The sequence below is a fragment of the Tursiops truncatus genome, chromosome 3 (genome assembly GCF_011762595.2).
Source record: "Tursiops truncatus isolate mTurTru1 chromosome 3, mTurTru1.mat.Y, whole genome shotgun sequence".
NCBI classification, from domain to species: domain Eukaryota; kingdom Metazoa; phylum Chordata; class Mammalia; order Artiodactyla; family Delphinidae; genus Tursiops; species Tursiops truncatus.
Window position 1 is genome coordinate 77950938 of NC_047036.1, and position 20179 is coordinate 77971116.

The window sequence follows — 20179 nt, forward strand, 5'->3', positions numbered from 1 at the left end:
AGCGGGCCTCGCACGGTCTCCACACGGGGAACTGCCTCTCTGTCTAAACAGGGGGAAACCATGGAAATGTATATGGAGCAGGGGGTGGCATGATCAAGCAGTGGCTGAAATAATCTGCTGGAGGCCATCGTACAAGAGGACTGCAAGGACACATCTTGAGAAGCAGCAAAACTTGTTTGAAGGCTGATGTGAGGAGTGATGAGGACCTAGACTGTTTTAATGACTATGGGAAAAAAATTTTTTTAAGCTGGATAAAAAGAGATTAAAAAGGATGAGTCATAGACAATGGAGGAAGGCTCAAAGCAGATGAAGTTAAAGCAAAAGGCTCTGATCTGGGGACGAAGACATTGCTTGAGTTGTTAGCAGAACATCCACCTGAAGACAGTCCATCAGCCTGTTGGAACTGCAGCAGAAGAAACCTGGAAGGAGAGATCAGGAGAGGGAAATGTGGGATGGGTGAGGGGAAATAAGTAATCTCTGCACTTGAACATATTCTCCGAAGGAAACAGTAAAGTGGGAAAAGAGCAGAGAACAGAGGTTTTATCTTTGTGGAAGGCCCATATCCAGGATGGTGAGGAAAAGAAGGCCCAAGAAAGTTGGAGAGACATAAAGGTGGGCGAGAGCTCCTTTATGCCCAGGAGGCATAGGAAAGGGGTATATATCATCTCTGTAAAGGTCATAGAAGCTGGCTGGGAGTTACCTTTTCCACATGGTTGGACAGAGGTCATATTTCACAGTAATATGGACACAGCACAGTGAGGAATTCAAGATCGTGTCTTAAAATAACTCAGCATTAAAAAACAAAACAAAACAAAAAAACTAGTTTCTGAAGGCTTCACCTGGGGACATGGGGGTGGGGAGGATAAAACACCAGGAGCAGCAGTCACTGGGATTGCTGGAGTCCCACGTGGCCTTGCCGTGGTGTGACTTTTACTCTGAAGCTGCTTGTTAATTTCAGTTATGCAAAGTTCTGAATCTTACCCTAATAGAAAGTGAAAGCAAAACGAAATTCCCCTCCATTCAAATCTGCAACAGCGTCGATTAAGGTAACACATCAACATTTCTCTTGACTTTGTCTTAAAATCATTATTTTTTCAGTGAGAATAATGACCTGAACTGAAGGTATAAAACTTCTGTCTTGAGGAGCTCTTGCAGCCTAAGGTGGGGACCTGGGGAAGGTGGGTGAATCTGGCACTACTGTATTGGAAAGTTCGTGCAGTGCAGTTAAGGATAGGATTTTATTGAAGAATCTGTTTAACTGACTCACTCTCTTTTGGAGATTCTCTTAGCTTTTCCCAAATGTTTGTTGCAGTTCTTGTATCTTCCATCTCCGGATATGTTGTTCAAAACACTAAAGCACAGTATAATGGAAAACCCATTAGACAAAGGGTCAAAGAACTGTATTTTAGTCCCGATTCTCCTTCAAACTTCCTATGTGATTTTGGGAGAGTCACTCACCCTCGGTTTCTTTATCTGGACATGAAGGACTTGTACTAGCTGGCCTTTAAAGTTCTTATCAGTTCTAAAGTTAAAGACTACATGAGTAAATATCAAGGCCTTTTTCTCCTCTCTTACCAAAAAAATATAACTTCCTTTGGGTATGTCTGCTACATGTGGGGGCAAAGCACCATAATTTAGGCCAGAGAATGTGAGTTATAGTAACCACAATAAAAATTTAATGTTTAACATTCATTACATGCTCCCTACATGCTAGTTGCTGTGCTGTGCCGTAGTCTTCACATGAATTATTACACTTAATCCTCTCAATGTTAGTGTCAACCATTACCCTATCTTACAGGCGAGGAAACTGATGCTCAAAAAAATCAGAAAATTTGCCCAAGATCATACAGGTTAAGTACCATGGAGCTAGAGTTGGGACACAGGCACTCTGATTCCCAAGCCCAGGACCTAACAAATAAATAATTTCATTTTTCAAACCATCAGAAATTCAAGCTAATAGACCAATTATGGTTTGATATATCAGAGGCCCTTGGAACATTGGGATTTGGTAGCAATAATTTAATGCTTGTCTAAAAAGAGGGGAGGAGTGTTGTTATTTAACCATTATTTTCTTCTTTTTCTTTGTTTCTTTAACAATATTTGTTGATCTGCATTAATATTGCAAATTGGAAAATTGAAGTAACTGTTTAGACAATTCAAAAGAATGTGTTAATGATAAAGAAAAGGAAAGGAAACCATTCATGGGTTTAAGTTGAAGCAGAGAGAAGGTAAATAGAGGCAGGTGACAGGGTGGGTGTCAGAACTGAGTACCTAAATTAACCACATATATTGTTTGTCCTTATTTTATGTTTTGTAGTGTTACCCTTCTAACAAGAAGAGATTGTCTTAGTTTTATTTACAGAGGCAGTGTGAGTTCAGTTCAATTTGTGTTTTCAAAGGTAGCCTGAGATGAGGAAGACCAAAGCAACTTTTAAAAATACTCTGTTTGAATATTATAAATGAAATTTTATTTCCATGGCTTTTGATATATTGGAAATAAACTGAGGGTAAACACTTAGCTTGACCAGCATCCTTTATACCAGCAGCCATAGAATTGGGCCATTCAGCTGTTATTTATTGAAAGAGGTGAAGTTCAAAGCCATTGATAATAGTAATATCTGGTATCCAAAGAATATTGAGCATTCTTCATGACTTATTAAGACAAAATAGAGACACCTGTGCAGTTCATGTTCAGGTATCCAGACACACTCTTAAAATGATCTAACCAAATGTTAAAAATGCTCAACATGCAATGAATTTACACACCTACCTTCTGCCCATTGCACAGAATGCAGAGGGGATTCCATAGATGTAATTTTAAGGCAGAGTCCCTTCAATTGAGCTCTAAAAAAATTTTATTTATAGTACCCAGATGATAATTTCTACTTTATTTTGTCGATATTTGGTACAATTCACATATGCCCATCTATTTTTCAGGTTATATTTATAAATTGAAATCTTTTTCTTCATGCTATAAATGTTTTTTTTTCTTTCTCTCTAGGTTAAGTCCATTTATTGAAACATATTGTTCAGATCCTGAGTGACATAACTGGAGCCAACACGGTGCTACGGAGAACTATGAGATTTAGCCTGGATATTAACTTGTCTTCTAGAGAATAGATTTAGTATTCCATTCTGCTGTAATGGCTAATTCACACAGAAAACTAATATTTAATATTTCCATAGGATTTTACTGCTCAGCAGTCATCCAAATATGTATTTGTTCTCAGTTCACAAGTTCATCTATTGATCAGTTCAATAAGGACCGTGGGGCTTTCCCAGTAGCCATCAATGGGGAAATATTTCCTTGGCATGAGCTAAGGCTCCCCACCATGGTCATTCCCCTCCACTATGACCTTTTTGTCCACCCAAATCTCACCTCCCTGGACTTTGTTGCATCTGAGAAGATTGAAGTCTTGGTTCGAGATGCCACCCAATTTATCATCTTGCACAGCAAAGATCTTGAAATCATGAATGTTACTCTTCAGTCAGAGGAAGATTTGAGATACAGGAGACCAGGGAGAAAGCTAACTGTTTTGAGTTATCCTGCTCATGAACAAATTGCACTGCTGATTCCAGAGAAACTTACAGCTGACCTGAGATATTCTGTGACTATTGACTTCCAGGCCAAGCTAGCTGATGGTTTCGAAGGCTTTTATAAAAGCACGTACAGAACTCTTGGTGGTGAAACAAGGTAAGATGTAGCTCCAGTTGTTTATAGTCTTTTGTGATACTTTCCTTATGTGTTATGTCTCTTTGCCAGGAGCATGCTTCAGTAGTCATTTATGAAAAGCCCGAAAAACTATGGGGAAACTCAGAAGGAGAAGCTCTGCCATTCCTAAAGGAAATCACAATAAATATGGGAACACAGGATGCAGGGGCATAAGTGGCTAGAGAGAGAATAACCAGGAGGAAAGGCCAATATATGACTATGACAAGACTGACATGTTTATCTCCTAGGGGAAAGGATGGTCAGTGCAGAGAGAGCTGAAATGCGGAAGGCTTCTCAAAGGAGGTTAGACTTGATTTGAGACCAAAAGGAAATGTACGTAAGATTTGGGTTGGGAGAGAGGAAATGAAAGCATGTACATTGCCCAGGAAACAGCGTGACTCAAATCCAGAAGACAGAAACAAGTCAGTTTGGAGAACTGAGAAATATGGTCTATTTGATCAGCTCATGTTTATTGAGCCCATGCTATGTGCCAGGTACCGTTCTAGGCACTGAATGTATAGTAGTGAGATATAGACTAGGGATTGGGAATAATTTAGCTGAGTGGTCAGGGAAGTTCTTGGTGAGGCGGAAGTGCATTTAAACTGAGACCTGAACTTTCATGAGGACGTCTAAGGGCACGGTGTTCCCAGCAAAGGCATCAGCAAGTGCAAAGTCTGTAAGGCGGGAGTGATTGAGAGACGAAGGACAATGAGAGAGGGAGAGAAGTAGAGTAGAGAGGGGTCAGATCATGTAGAGAGAGACTTAGAGCCTCTTGTTTTAGGCTTTTACTCAGGGGCCATGGGAATTCACTGGAAAGTTCTGATGTGATGTACGTCTTATAAAGATCAAGTATATGTTGATGGTACATTATAGAGAGGAAAAAGTAGAAGCAGGTTAGTCTTTTAGGAGGTCATTGCAATTGTTCAGGCCAGAAAGGATGTTGGCTTGGGCCAGGCTAGTGGTGCAGCTTATGGAGTGAAGTGATTGAACTTGGCATTTGTTTTCAAGTGTAAAACAGACAGAATTTGCTGACATTGACTCTGTAAGGCAAGAGAAAGAGAGGAACCAAGGATGCTTCATAGAGGGGATGATGTGGTTGTCCAGGGCCAGGGTCCATCTCAGAGGGGAGAGGAGTCTGGTTTCAGTGCTCTCCTACATTTTATCAGTTGCATTCAATTGCCGGTTTGAGAAACCCCCAATACAATGGCTTTGCCACACACTTGTTTTTCTCATGCAGCAAGAAATCCAGAAGCAGGGCATCCCAGGTATGCTACAGTGTGTACCAATATTATCCAGGACCCAGGCTCCTCGTATCTTTCTACTCAGCCATCCTTGGCATATGACTTTCCTCCTAATACAAAATGATTTCTGCACCTCTAGGCATCAAGTCCACATTCCAGGCAGGAAAAGGGGGAGATGGGGGAGAGGAAAATGCAAAAAGAAACATTCCAGCTGAGTCTGACTCCTTTTACCACGATTTCTCACCCAATGACTTCAACTAGGCCAGAACGAGTCATGTGCCCACCAAGTTGCAAGAGAATCTAGAGAAGTGATTTTTTCATCAGACACATTGCCTTTCTGAACAAAATCAGGATTCTACTGGAACTGAAGAAGGAGAGTGGATATTGGTAGGCGACTTTAGCCCCGCAGTGTCTGCTGCCTACCTCCCCTTCCCCACTTCAGGTGCTCACTGCCCTCTGCAGCTCACATGCCTACCCCACAGCCCCCAGCAGTTTACTGAGGACAGCCCTTCCCCAGGCCCACCTCCCCTTCCCTTGGAGACGCTTCCCCTCGTTGCAGCCTCAATTCTCAGAGGCCTATTCTCAGGTCCAGCACAGTATTGGATAGGAAACATCAACTTCTCACTGAGGTACCATGTGACCAGTGATGGTTTATTTCACTTTTTTCAAGTGACAAAACCTCCACCTAAAAGAAATACATTTTAAGGATATAATTTGGGGAGATGAGGGAGACCAGAGGGGGGATTTTTTTAGAGTAGAAGCTTGGAAAGTAACATGCCTCCCATAATTAACTGCAGACTATTTCTGACTCTTCTTATGATTAATTAGTCAGCTCTCTTCATACTCAGTCACCTAGTAGGTCTTCGCATGTAGGATGATTTGCAGGACAGTGTCAGCAGCATTTTATTACCTCTCTATTTTTCATACACACACACACACATGCATACATACACAACTTAACTTAAAATACAAAAATAATTCAGTCAACAATAATTCTTTGAGAAGCAGGAACTCACTACTTTGCATGCAGCACTAAAATTGTGTAAATAGCAAAAAAGATCTTAAAGTTTGGGCTTTTCCATTCTAAAACTTAACTATAATCAAAATTTCACATTAGTAAAAATTATTCCAGGTACTTGAGATTCCTTTACTTCTGTAGGACCTGTTACTGAATCCAAGTAATACCGAGGCCCCAAACAAATCATTTAGCTCCCAGTCTCACTTTTCCAGCCTGTATTATAGAAATACAGTAGACGGAGGCAACATTATCGTGACAGGCCCTCTTTTCCCTCCTCCTGGCCCTTCTCAGCCTTTATCTGTCCCTTGAGCTTTTCTATTCTGCTCTCCTTCTTCAATCAAAATATGCTCTCCAGAGTTGCTGCTTAATTAAAGCTTTAAAGCCCAAATAATAAATCTGTAATTATATCATTTCAAGCATTATCAAGGTGATGGGGTATAGAGATTTGTCAGAGTATCTATCTACCTGTTATAGTCTGAAGGCTGGACCTGCTTTGCCGGCCAGCAGAGAGAGCTAGATGTGTCTGGGGGGGAAGCTTGGGTCCCCCAGGAAGACCCTTAGCCAATGACGATACAGAATATGAAAGCCCAGCTCCTTGCCTCCAGTAGGGGAAAACTTGAAGGTGTGGTTTCCACTCCAGAGCTCTGCAGGGATGAAGCTGAAGCTGGCACCGGGCCTGACTTCTTCCTCTTCCCTGTCCCGCTTCCCTCCCTCCTTTACCTGTTTCTCTTTTTTTTTTTTTTTTTTTTGCGGTACGTGGGCTTCTCACTGCTGTAGCCTCTCCCGTTGCGGAGCACAGGCTCCGGACGCGCAGGCTCAGCGGCCATGGCTCACGGGCCCAGCCGCTCCGCGGCATGTGGGATCTTCCCGGACTGGGGCACGAACCCGTGTCCTCTGCATCAGCAGGCGGACTCTCAACCCCTGCGCCACCAGGGAAGCCCTACCTGTTTCTCTTGGCAGCCTGTTCTTATAAATCCGGATCTGCTTCCTGGGAACACAACCTAAGGCATCACTCATCTCACAGGTATTCAAATGTCTGATTGAGGCCCGCTCAGGTTTAGTGATGACACTAAACTATTAATTTCCTAGTCAATTTGGAAGTCAAATTGGGCATGACTAGCTCAGCAAATTTACTAGCTAAGGGTCCTGGTAAGGTCACTCAAATTCTCTGAGCCTCAATATCCTTCTCTGCTATGAGTATGAAGGTGATCATGTAAATAGAGTGCCCAGCGCCATGCATTATTCACGATTGGCAGCTACTAAACAAAATTTTACCCTCATTTTCTTCAAAAATAGATTCTGGATTCTCTAAGGTTATAGTTTGAGAAATCAAACGTATCACCTCCAGGTTTGATAAGCTGTGTTCTGAAGGTACAAATTCATTTTTTTTTTGACTTCACTTATGTATTCTTTTTGTAATGTACTTCTTTTCACAGAACAATTGCAGTAACGGATTTTGAGCCAACCCAGGCACGAATGGCTTTCCCTTGTTTTGATGAACCATTGTTCAAAGCCAACTTTTCAATCAAGATAAGAAGAGAGAGCAGACACATTGCCCTATCCAACATGCCAAAGGTATTTGCCAATTTTAGAAACTTTGGGGAATTGTTCTCAAAATGAACTTTGGTCTTTGTTTTGTTGTGTTTTAATATTTTGTTTGTTTTCAGGACTTAAGCCATTAATTTGTTTTTGATCCTTCTACATATTACATTACCCCAATCCATCTAGATTTTAACATCATTCTGTTTGGGCATTGTTTCACAAGAAGCTTTATTTTTTACATAAAGTGATTTCTATTTTATTTGTGTTTATATAGAAGCAGAGTTCTTTTAAATCAGTGTTACTTGGCTAGCGATGAAATTCAGAATTGCCCAGAACAGCACTTCTCAAACTTTAATTTTCAGATGAGTTGTCTGAGGATCTTGTTAAAATTCAGATTCTGATTCAGTCGTTCTTGAGGTAAAGCTCAAAATTCTGACTTTCTAACAAGCTCCCAGGTGATACCACTGCTGCTTGTCCAGAGACCACATTTGGAGTGGTAAGGATCTAGAGAAGCTTGCCTGGGCCCCATCCTGGAGATTCTGATCTAGTAGTCTGTGATATAACGTAGAAATTTTTTTTTAAAGTTCCACGCGTAGTGCTTACAATTATTTATGAAAATTTTATCTCATAGTTATAAACTTTTTTAATTGAGAGAGACCTCTGAACACTTTTATTTGAGTCATATTTATACTCAAAATGCAGAGACTCTGAATGATACAGTAGACACTGAGCCTCATTTGATATTTCCTCACTAATGATATGCTTGCCTTTTGAGCTGTTGAACGAAATGTAAAATATTTCCCCATTGCTACTTAGAAAGTAGGATAAAAATAGAGGCTCTCCAGACAGTGCTTCAGCAGAATGAGCTCAGAAAGCATCCAGGTCATCATAACCCAGCCAGTGACTCCACCCTAGTTTCCTCTCTGCCCTCCACAGTGACTGTCCTCTGTGGATGAACGGGGGAAATGAGTCCATAAGCTAAATTTCCCCCAGATTTCTGTTTAATGCTAGAAAAGTGTTTGCTTTGAAATACTTGCAGAGCAGATCAAGGGGAAAAGCGACACACTCCACATGACATATATCCCACAGTTTTTCCACGATCATACAGACAGCAATTTAATTTGCCTCCTCATGTTCAGGTAAAAAGGATTTGCTACTTAGCTCCAAGTCTTCTTTCTATGAACCAGATGTTCATTTAAGGGTAGTTCAGTCTCTTTCCTGGCAGCTTTTTATTAACAGAATTTTTCACATGAGTAATCATGGAGGATAAAGTAAAAACACAGTTAGTAATGCCTTTTAATTAAAATGTGATGCAAACATCAATTGTCAGTTATATTAGAATCTCAGTTTTCTATCTTTAGAAACCTTCAGTAACTTCTCATATTTAGGAAAAATAAGTGAAAACTTTGAAAATATTTCATACAATCCTTGAACTTTGCATTGCCTCAGTTGACTGGGCCAGTTCTCTGGATCATGCCTTTTTCAGCAAATATTGGCTTTAGTTTCTGCTTCTCGTTGGCACGCCCAACCCAGACTTTCATGGTGATCCAAAAAAAGGAGAACAGAAGTAATGCTACAACCATACTCTTTGGATAATAGCTGCAGCGCTTAAGATGGGTTATGGACTGGTGAGAAGAAGCGACACATAGTAAGTTCTCAATTTGTTTAGTTAAGAATGTAGGAATACAAGTTAAGAACACTAGGAAGTGAGGTGGTCAGCCAAGCACTAGTAGAGGCAGCATATATTCTGGGCATGTCTTTGTCCCCTTCATTCCTTAAGGGAACACACACCTGCTGGTGACACTTGCTATGCAAGTAGAATCCTGCCAAAATTGAGAAGACAGCTAAATCCTTCTCTAGCAACAAGTGTTTTATACTTAGAGCTTACATCACCATCCTGGAAGGACTTACACTAACAGCCCAAATACTTCCATTTAAGGCAATGTTGATCAACATGGGTCACTCCAGGTTCCTGAACAAAACTCAGCCTCCGTGGACTACGTCTTCATCTGGGGGGGAGGGGAGAAATCAGAGGGAATGCCCACCTGTCTCCTGTCTCTGCCACCAGCTGTCCAGTGTCACAGACTCATTTCCCCACAGTCCCACAACCTTTCCCCTTCCTCCCCTCACCCATCTACACACTTGACAAAAGGGTCTTGCTGCTGAGTTTGGTCAGAGGACCACAGTCATCACGTCCCCTCCCTAGCTCCTACCATAACCCTCTCATCTGCTAGGAGTATGTACCCATAGAACTCTGGTTGAATCAGACCCCTAGAAAAGATTATTGTTGGACAAAATTAACTTGCTGAACAGAGGTAAAACTTACAGCCCTATGCATGCTGCCACCTTTCCTGGAGTATTTGGTCAGTGTTTCCTGCTTTATTGAAACTTAGGAATTGAGTTTTTGATAGAATTCTGTAGAATTTAATAGCACACACATTTGTCATTGACGTAGGCAAGGCAGTTTATGATAATACTTCAAGCTATTTTTTCTCGCCAAAGCAAACTGCAATCTTATACAAACACATAAAACATGCTCAATAGTCCGTGGTTAGCACTGCCACAAACCAGATGCCTTAAAAGGAGGTTGGAGAGGGTGAGGGACAAGCCCGCCTAAGAATTGTTTTCAGTTTGAAGAAAGTGGTATTTTCAGATGACTGGATCTGTGTCCGTTCAGAATTTAGGGGCATCGTACCGTGGTGAAGACCGTCTCTGGGACAAGCTATCCAGGGCAAATAAAGATAGAATTCAGTAATTACTCAGTGAATTTGATGGATGCGGCTGACCAGTCGGTAGCCTTAAAACTCTTCCCTTCCTCAGTAGATAGGCAGAAGCTCAAATCGCTAATGATCTCCTTGGCCTGACTGCTTTCATTGCTGAATCAATGAAGCAAAGATAAAATAAGACTATGACTCAAGCTGTCACCCAGCGAGTGGAAGAATGAGCAATGGCTTTAGAGTCACACGGTCACATCCACATCTTGATCCTGCCGTGGAACTAGCCGTGTGATCTTGGGCAATTCAGTTAACATTTCTGAGACTGTTTCCTCACCTGTGAAATAACACCTACCTCACACACAAATAATAGGAGAATTAAAAGATAATGCAAAACATCTAGCACAGAAAAAAACCAAAAAAACCATCTAGCACAGTTTTGCTTCCCATTTCCTTCTGCAACAGAGATTTATTTATTATATAACAAAGGGAAAGGGACTCTTCTCTGGCATTTTTGTTTAGAAGTACAAATCTTGAATTGATGCCAGTGTTGGAGATTATTGCATCTCAAGAAAGCAGAAGCATCTAAGATATTTTTATGCTTTCAAGCAACAAAATAGATATCATTTTGAGATCCCAAAGTAGTACATTGTGTCTTCGAGAGATAAAAGAAATAGAGAGAGGTGAAGCCACAGAATGTTGTGAAGGGTCCACTGATCTCCTATAAGGGGATCACATGTCCTTCGGAACATCAAGCTTTCCTCTAACTTACGTAGCCTATGTCATAGGCATTCTTGTAAAATACTCCAGTTTTCAAATACTGATTCTTTCCCTTCCTGTAGGTTAAGACAATTGAACTTGAAGGTGGCCTCTTGGAAGATCATTTTGAAACTACTGTAAAAATGAGTACATACCTTGTAGCCTACATAGTTTGTGATTTCAACTCTGTGAGTGGCACAGCCTCGTCAGGGGTCAAGGTGAGTTTGGGTTCTCATTTCATACACAGTGCAGAATAGTGTCCTGAAGGCAATGAGCTTTTCTTTATTTTAAGGTTATTTTCCTTATTATCAAAGTATCATGCTTATTTACAAAAATAGAGATAGATAAAAAATAAGTTACCCACAATCCCATCACCAAGATATAATTACTGGTAATATTTGTGTCAGCCTTCCAAGTATTTTCTATAAGTCTGTCAGTATATGAGTGTATACAGTAACAGTATATACTGTATATGACTATATATATGTTTTACAAAATAATCTATGATTGTTTTAGCTCACCATAATATGCCATAAAAATTAAATGCCATTAAATATTTCTATAATATTAATAATTAATAGTATTGTACTCTACTGCGTAGAGGTACCATAAGGATTTTTTAATCAGCTTCTTATTCTAGGACACTTACATTGTTTCCAATTGCTTTCTGTAAGTTTATTTCCTCAGTGAAAGGAGGTCTTCATAATTTTTAGAGCATTAATTGTTTACAAAAATTTACAGTACCCAATAATTATAAAGTTTCGCGACTATCAGTGAAGACATGAAAAATAAAAAAGAGCTCCTTACCCTGAGGAACCAGGTTATAGACATAAAAACATATTCAAAGAACCATAAAATAATGCTTATGAAAAATAGCAATAAAATGGCTATTACAATTTCCATACATATTATACCTTTGGATATGTAGATGCATGTTATCAGCAATGTGTCTACATACATCTCTGCACATATATATATGTGCAGAGATATAGATGCGTGAGAGGTCAGATGGAACTTTACTTCAGAGGACAGGGTCCTGTCAGCTTCCTTGGATTCACGTCCCAGCTCTACAGTTTTCTACATGGGGGGCTTGAAGTAAGTTACTTAATCTCCATGTGTTTCCATTGCTTCATCTGTAAAATGAAGACAATAGCACCTATTTCATGAGGTGATTGAGAGGATTAAGTTAGATTTTACATGTGTGCATTTAACACAGTGCCTGGTACGCCACTGTGGTCACTAATATATCCTTCTTATAAAATTTCTGAGGAACTTCAGTTAACTCAGAGCATGAAAGCAGATTATGAACTGAGAGCAACACTGTACTTGAAACCCAAGAAGATTGGAATCTAATTTTATTTCTTCCACTTAATAGCTAATAGTTTGCAGGGATTCGATGAACATATTTGGGCATTTTTGAGTTTAAAGAAAACACGACATGGTGGGATGAATTGGGAGATTGGGATTGACATATATACACTAATATGCATAAAATAGATAACTAATAAGAGCCTGCTGTATAAAAATAAATTAATTTAATTTTTTTAAAAACCCAATAATCAAAAAAAAAGGAAAAGAAAACACGACAGAGGGTGGTTCGAATAAGTTCATGAAGGCTTTCCACCTCATAGAATTATGTTTTATTTGAATTGTGTTGGTGGTCATAATTTTGGAAGGTTTATTCTCAAGTGCTAGAGTACATGATAGTGATGAACTGAAGTGGGCTCTCATGAGGCGAGAGGTTTTCATAGCTTAAAATGTACAGATTAGCACCTACGGAATGTACTGTAACAGAAAATACAGGGTTGTTTGTAATTTTCAAGAGTGATTCTTGCTTTAATACTTTACAGAACATCTTATCCCCTGTTGACAACGTGTTTAACGGTATCTCAATAATTTCTTGAAAAATACAGTCTGCCTTTCTTTGGGTGAGGGCTGTTAGGAATGGAGTTGTGCAAAGGAGCTGTCCTTCAAAGACCACTTCTTCCCACCAACATTTCCCAGGTGTCCATCCATGCAGCCCCAGACAAATGGAGTCAAACACATTATGCTTTGGAAGCATCATTGAAGCTGCTGGACTTTTACGAAAATTACTTTGATATCCACTATCCACTCGCAAAACTGGGTAGGTTCAAATTCCACATCATCGTCTTTATTTTTAGAACATACTTTGATTTCGTCCCTCTTTGTATGTGATTTAAATGAGCACTGAAGACGTTCAGTTAGCCCAGAAAGCAATAATTTGTACCTCAGAGATGGTCCTAGAGTGTTGAAAATAAAGTATTATGAGAAGCCCAAGTACTGTGGTTCATTTCTCTATTCTTTTATAAGGTTTAATATTAAAATATCTGCATTTTATATTAGATTTAAATGGATGAATTTTCTGGAGCATATATTTTCTTCTGTACCATATTTGTACAAGACTAGCAATCTTTTATAAAAGTTGCCGAAGGTTTATGTAAATAGCTGAAAATTGTCCCTCCATCTGTTATCTACCGTGTGTCTGAGGCTGGAAGATAAGACTGTGGCACAGACTTAAAAAAAAAAAAAGATTTCGAGGAAATAGATAATTTGAATGTAGTAGTCGTAGATCTTTATATGAGAAAATACACACAGGCTATCTTGGTTGGTTTTAATTTTCTATCTTAAAAATTAAAAATTGTGATTTTTATGTTGCGGAATATATAAAAACCATGACTTAAAATTTATAACTTATATAGATTAATTTTTAGAGTTTCTGACAATGACAAAACATTGTTTTTCTTTGGGACTTTAGAACACACACACACCTTATCATGTCCTTCCTCCCCTTTCCTGCCCAACCTCCATACAGTTTTAGACAGTTAACAGGGACCATCAGAAGACATCTCCAGGGGGTTGTCCCTACAGTTCCTGAGTCTCACTGTATTATTATAGCGCAGGTTCTATACACCTTTTAGTACGGATATACTAAATCAGTTTACCCACAGTCCACTGCTGTTCTCTGTCAAAAATCAAGGAAAGATCAAATAACAGCTATCAGCAATCTTAAGTTGCTCTTGAAAAATGCAGCCTTGAAGATCATATGAAGTGAATGTATTTAAAATAAAACTAACTGAAAGGAAACATGCAGCTTAGGAAAAAATTGAGCAGATATAAGCATTTCTAATGGCTTTGGGAAATAATATAACTAATATAAAATCATCAATGTAATTTAGAAAAGGAGTCATTCCCACATTTGAAGTGCTAATGAATACTAATCTTTACTAGTGCTAGTTTGCTTTTTGATTGCATTATAAATATTTGATTTTATCCACTAGAATTAACCAATACTAATTCCAGACATTGTAATTGCAAGGCAAGTGACTTGATTTATTTCAAACTTTTAAAAAATTACCTTTCTTTTCAGCCAAAAAGCAGTAATTTTTCCAATATGGCCTGGCAGAATAAACAGAAAGAAGTCCAAGATTAAATATTAGCCAGAAGTTTTCTAATCTACATGAAGTCATTGGCAGAGGGTATATATATATATATATATATATATATATATACACTCACACACAGATATGATATAAATTACGTTATATCTGAGTTGCTTAAACATGATTAAATTTCACTTTTTTTCCCTAAGACTTTGTCAAGAAGTAGAGGAAATATCAATGTTGAAAAGGAAATTGAGCTCAGAAAGAAGTGATGCCAACAGCCTTTTTCCTCTACTGCCTTAGAAGGACACTTAGAGGCTGTATGCACTAGAAATATTGATTGAAATATTGACTATAGAGATGCTCCTAAAAGGTGTTCCCCTGAAATTAAAATCCCCTTTTTTTCTTTTTTGTAGAAATGAGTTCATTATGTTTTGTTGAATTCCAGACATATTAGAAATTATTTGATACCTCATATTTTCAAAGTTTTTCTGTAGTACTAATATAAAATAAAATAGGAGAGTTTTAAAATGAATTTTTTTCTCAGCAGTAATGCACTCAAGGTATTTTCATAGTTTAGTTTTAGGAAAAAGTGATTAAATGTCAATAGGTTACTTCACCTACAACCAAAACTTTATTGATAGACTTTATTCTGCTTGATAATACTGATTATTTTCAGCAACTACAAGACACCATATCAATGTTAAGACACTCTTGATGTTTTCAGAAAATCTGCTTATATATACTGAATGGTTCATAACATATTTGAGGAGGAAGCAAATCCCACTTCTGGTGTGGAAGCCATAATGATCAAGTGTGGTTGTTCTTATTTCTTAGATCTAGTTGCCATTCCTGACTTTGAAAGTGGAGCCATGGAAAATTGGGGCCTTGTCACATATAGAGAGACGTCACTGCTCTTTGATCCCAAGACCTCTTCTACTTCTGACAAACTGTGGGTCACCAGAGTCATAGCTCATGAACTAGCGCACCAGGTACCTGGCACTCATGACATCCTCTTAGCATCGGTTCAACAGAGCATTATGCAGAACACCACCAATATTCCTGAAACAACATAAAATCATGTCATTTTACTTCCAGAGGGGACCTTAGGGATTATCAAGCCAAACATAATATGTCAAGTAGAAGAATATTCAATCTCTAGACAATGGGTCTCATACAGGAATTTTATCACAAGTGACCACTATATCCTCTAAAACCCTTCAAGGCAAAGCCTCCAAGTGTCTTTTAGTAAAGAAAAGTGAAGACCATGCAGATACATAAAGCACAGAATTAGAAACGCTACAAATAGAGATTTCTATTAAAAATATTTCCCCTTAGACCCTCTAATACGGTGGCATTCCAATCTAGGGCAAAGTCAATCTCCTTTCAATTGGAATCTGATTATTCAGCCATAATGAAGTATTTTCAAGTCTATGCACTCGTGGGCTGCTGACCCTGGACACATTACCTAACTCTCTAAACTTCAGTGTCCTCATCTATAAAATTAAGTTCATAATAGCTCCTGCTTCTTGAAACTGTTGTGAGGATTACAGATAAGTGTCTATGTCTGTCATGTGGTAGGTACTCAGTAAGTGTTAGCTATTAAGGATGGTGACAATGACCACCACTGCTACCATTTCTTACAGAATAAGATTTCCAAGGCCCATCTATCAACACTGTATTACATACAAATATGAAACAGTAAAACTAGCTCTACAGATATCAGAGACTTTTTCCACTCTATTTCATTTCTGAAAATTCCCCATTATGTGGTGAATTATTAAAGGCACTGGAAACTCTCTTTTACCATGTAGGCAAATATCATTCCATTGTAGAAACTGGTAAAATCTCTTATTTTTCAATGTTTAACTTTATCCTTTATCATGACCATAATAATAATAAGGGGGGGGTTGTTTGTTTTTTTTAAAGCAGCAAACTAAGAACCCAGTTGCACAGGAGCCATGCTCAGCACTGTATTTTGAGAACATATGAACAGCTTCCTCTGGTTTAGCATCTCCCCTCTGGCCCATCTTAGGGGTTTTGATCATTAGTCTCTGGAAGCTCTAAAGCACTTAACTGAGTCTGGGTATTCCTCATTTTCTACCCAATGTTCATAAGGAAATAATCAGAGAGTTCTACTTTTGAGGCTCCATCCTCCCTTAAGGCCTTCCTGTAATAAGTTCTCTTTTACGGGGACGCAGTGTTCAGGGCTGAAGCAGCAGGCCCCGATGGCCTTGACTATTTTGTTTCCCCATTAATCTCCATGTCTCCCCATGTCACTCCTCTGTGTAAAACCCTGGCAAAGACTCTCAATGCCTGGGTGAGTAAAGGATCCACAGTGTGGCAAACAAGGCCCCGAGGACCCGGCTCGCCTCCACCTCCCCAGCCTCATCTCTGAACGACACCTTTAGCTTTAGCCATCCCAGCCTACCTGCCATTACCTGAACAGGCGAGGTTGTGTCATTCCTCTGTGCTTTTGCTCCTGCTACCCGATCTGCTTAGAGCACACCCCACTTCCAATATTCCTGAGGACCACTTGCAAGACTAAGGAAAAGAATCGTTTCCCAGTTATTCTACACACTCTCCCAGCAAAACTGATTTTTTTCCTTCTGGAATCTCCTCTGTCCCTTGTACAGACATAGATCATAGTGCCAATAATGCTTTATTGCATGCGTACGTCTACCAGTTGACCTCCACCATTTGTATTGAGGCAGTGGCTATCTTACATACATCTTTGTATTTCTAACATATGGTATAGAGCCAGAAACATAGTAGATTCTCAATAGATATTTATTGAATGAATGAATAAACTACTTTTACTGACTGGTGAAATGACCATAACCAGCTTGTACTTCTTGTGTTCATCACTTCTCAAACTGAGGAAACACCCGCTGTCCCTTCTCACAGAACCCCCTCAGAAGATTGGAGCCCACTTGCAATATGATAGGAGGGCTGTAAGAAAAGGTATAGAGCTTGAACTGTTTCTAGAAGCTACAGATCTAGTGGTTTGTGTTCTGTAACTGTAACAAGGCTCTTCTGAATCTTAGAATCTTATTGTTTAAGCTTCCAGTCCTGGAGACTGCAATCCTAAAATAGATAAACCGGACACACACTAATATGACAAAGGCCAAATAGATAAAATATAATAATACATAAAAATAATAATGTTTAAAACGTGTTACAGATTAAATATAGGTCAAGGGTAAATTTCTATTTAGATTATCTTTTTGCATCCTTTTAATTTTATTTATATATACTTAAAATCTCAGACTTTTATTCACCTTAGTGGCCAAGTTAATCCCTAGAAGTAAATTGGGGCAGAGGACAACAAGTAAATTTGGTCATCACTAATATTGTGTAACAATCTGAAAGTCCTAAATGAATTTTTATTCTTTTAAGTACCTGCTACTTAATATAAAAAGGTGACTTCACCCAAAATATTTTGGCTTATATTTCCCCTTAGACCATCACCATAAGTCAATGACAAGGTGAGATTATACTTATTGTGCAAAATGTACCCTACGAAATGTTTCATTTTCTTCCTTAATATTAAATCTAATATCTAGGAAATATAGTGAGGATATAATGGAAGTTGGGGAGTTGGAGACAATATGAACACAAAGAAAGAGAAGTGGGCTTTCCTGGTGGTGGAGTGGTTGAGAGTCCGCCTGCCAATGCAGGGGACGAGGGTTCGTGCCCCGGTCCAGGAAGATCCCACATGCCACGGAGCGGCTGGGCCTGTGAGCCGTGGCCTCAGCCTGCGCGTCTGGAGCTGGACTCCGCAACGGGAGAGGCCACAACAGTGAGAGGCCCGCGTACTGCAAAACAAACAAACAAACAAACAAAAGAACAAAAACAAAGAGAATTGAAGGAAGCAAAACTGTGGAGAGAGGCGAAGGCAGGGAAATCAGTAGAAGGAGGCTGTGCGGAGAGAAAAGGGTAGCAAAGATAGAGAAGAGGCCTCAGCTACTAAAAGAAAGAAGTTACCACCCATTATATTTTTTGCTATAGTTAATAATTTTTTATATTTGTTTACCTTCTAATAACATGGAGTTTTTTCCTCCTAGTGGTTTGGCAACCTGGTTACAATGGAATGGTGGAATGATATTTGGCTCAATGAGGGTTTTGCAACATACATGGAACTTATCTCTGTTAACGTCACATATCCAGAGCTACAATTTGTAAGTCACAATTTTGTATGTCATACTGTATGCCCTAACGAATCATTAATTTACTACTAAAATTTTTAGAGAATGCCAAAGAGAACATAGCATTGAGTCTTTGAATCTATGGTGTTTTGTTTTGTATAAACAGGTTGTATTAGTTTTCTAGGGCTTCCATGACAAAATTCCACAGACTGCGTGGCTTAAACAACAGAAATTTATTTTCTCACGGTTCTGGAGGCTAGAACTCTGAGATCAAGGTGTCGGCAGGTTTGATTTCTTCTGAAGCCTCTCTCCTTGGCTTACAGATGACCGTCTTCTCACTGTGTCCTCACATGGTCTTTTCTCTGTGCTCACACATCTCTGGTGTCTGAGTTTTTAAATTTCCTCTTCTTAACACCAGTCAGAGTGGATTAGGGCCCACCCTAATGGCCTCATTTTAATTCAGTCCCCTCTTTTTTAAGGCACTATCTACAAATACAATCTGGGGGCTAGGGCTTCAGCATATGAATGGGGTGGGAGGCACATAACACAGATGATAGAACTGGATGAGACACTGGAGGTTTTAGAGTACAGTCAACATAAATCCCTCACCCTAAAGTTTGTGGATAGAGAGTGAAAATAGCACAAATATACAGCTGTGTATGTGGGGTGAGAAGAAAGTATCACTGTCCGAATACAATGATATAGGACAAGACAATGCCCATGGCTATAGATCCCGTACAGAGTTCTTGGCATGTAACCTGAATTGAGCATGACTGGGGACACACTCCTCCAGAATTTCCAAAGAGTTAGTTAATTTCCCCAAAATGTGTGAAAAGATTTCTTCAAACATGTCTTTTTTAATAGGCACAAGAGGGTCTGAACAGCACATATCAAGGTAGTTAGTAATGGATAATTAGCTCTTTGAGGTAGACATTTGGTCCAGTACAATTACAGACAGACATGGATTCAAAGTCAATGTCTTCTTATTTGCTATGTGCTGTATCTGTGGTTTAATCCCAAAGCTTCATACATTCTCACTTGTAAAATGTATGTAATGCATCTCCCTTGCAGGGTGTTGAAAGGATTGCAGATGATGGATGTAAGATCCTGGCACACAGCACATGTTCACTCAATGGGAACCTTAGTTTTATTTTCGTATTGAAGGGATTGGCTCATGGTAAACATTCAGGCAGTATCTGAGGGAATGTCGAATTTATACCTTTACAAAATAGAGAATTGGTGAAAGGGGAATATATAAGGGGAAAGAAACATCTTGTAAGAGATATTGAATACCTACTTCTGAGAATATCTTATAAAACCTATCATGTTTCCTATTGCTGAGAATGTCAAATGGAAATTGAAAAAAATTTTGTCTCCTGTTTAGGATGACGATTTTCTGGACATGTGTTTTGAAGTAATTAAAAGAGATTCATTAAATTCATCCCATCCTCTCTCCAATCAAGCAGAAACCTCTACTCACATAAAGGAAATGTTTGATGCTGTTTCCTATAAAAAGGTAGTAAATGCTGTGGACTAGTGGAAGCTCTGCTTTTGGGAGAAATATAATGAGGCCAGTACATCAACAGTTTAAGTTGCTGGTGCCAGGTTATTGCTACCTGTTTCAGTTTTTATTTGCTGCTTCAT

At 39.1% G+C, this 20179-nt stretch overlaps 1 protein-coding gene across 1 annotated transcript in view; it reads left to right on the forward strand.

Moving 5' to 3' along the window:
* Nucleotides 1-921: 921 nt before the first annotated feature.
* Nucleotides 922-20179, forward strand: part of ERAP2 (endoplasmic reticulum aminopeptidase 2) — a 39666-nt gene continuing 20408 nt past the window's right edge. Inside the window, exons 1-8 of the mRNA XM_033853051.2 lie at nt 922-1046; nt 3002-3694; nt 7408-7546; nt 11070-11204; nt 12991-13111; nt 15225-15379; nt 18455-18568; nt 19920-20051. Coding sequence (XP_033708942.1) covers nt 3144-3694; nt 7408-7546; nt 11070-11204; nt 12991-13111; nt 15225-15379; nt 18455-18568; nt 19920-20051 — 1347 coding nt within the window. The 5' untranslated portion in view covers nt 922-1046; nt 3002-3143. The remainder of the gene's footprint in view (nt 1047-3001; nt 3695-7407; nt 7547-11069; nt 11205-12990; nt 13112-15224; nt 15380-18454; nt 18569-19919; nt 20052-20179) is intronic.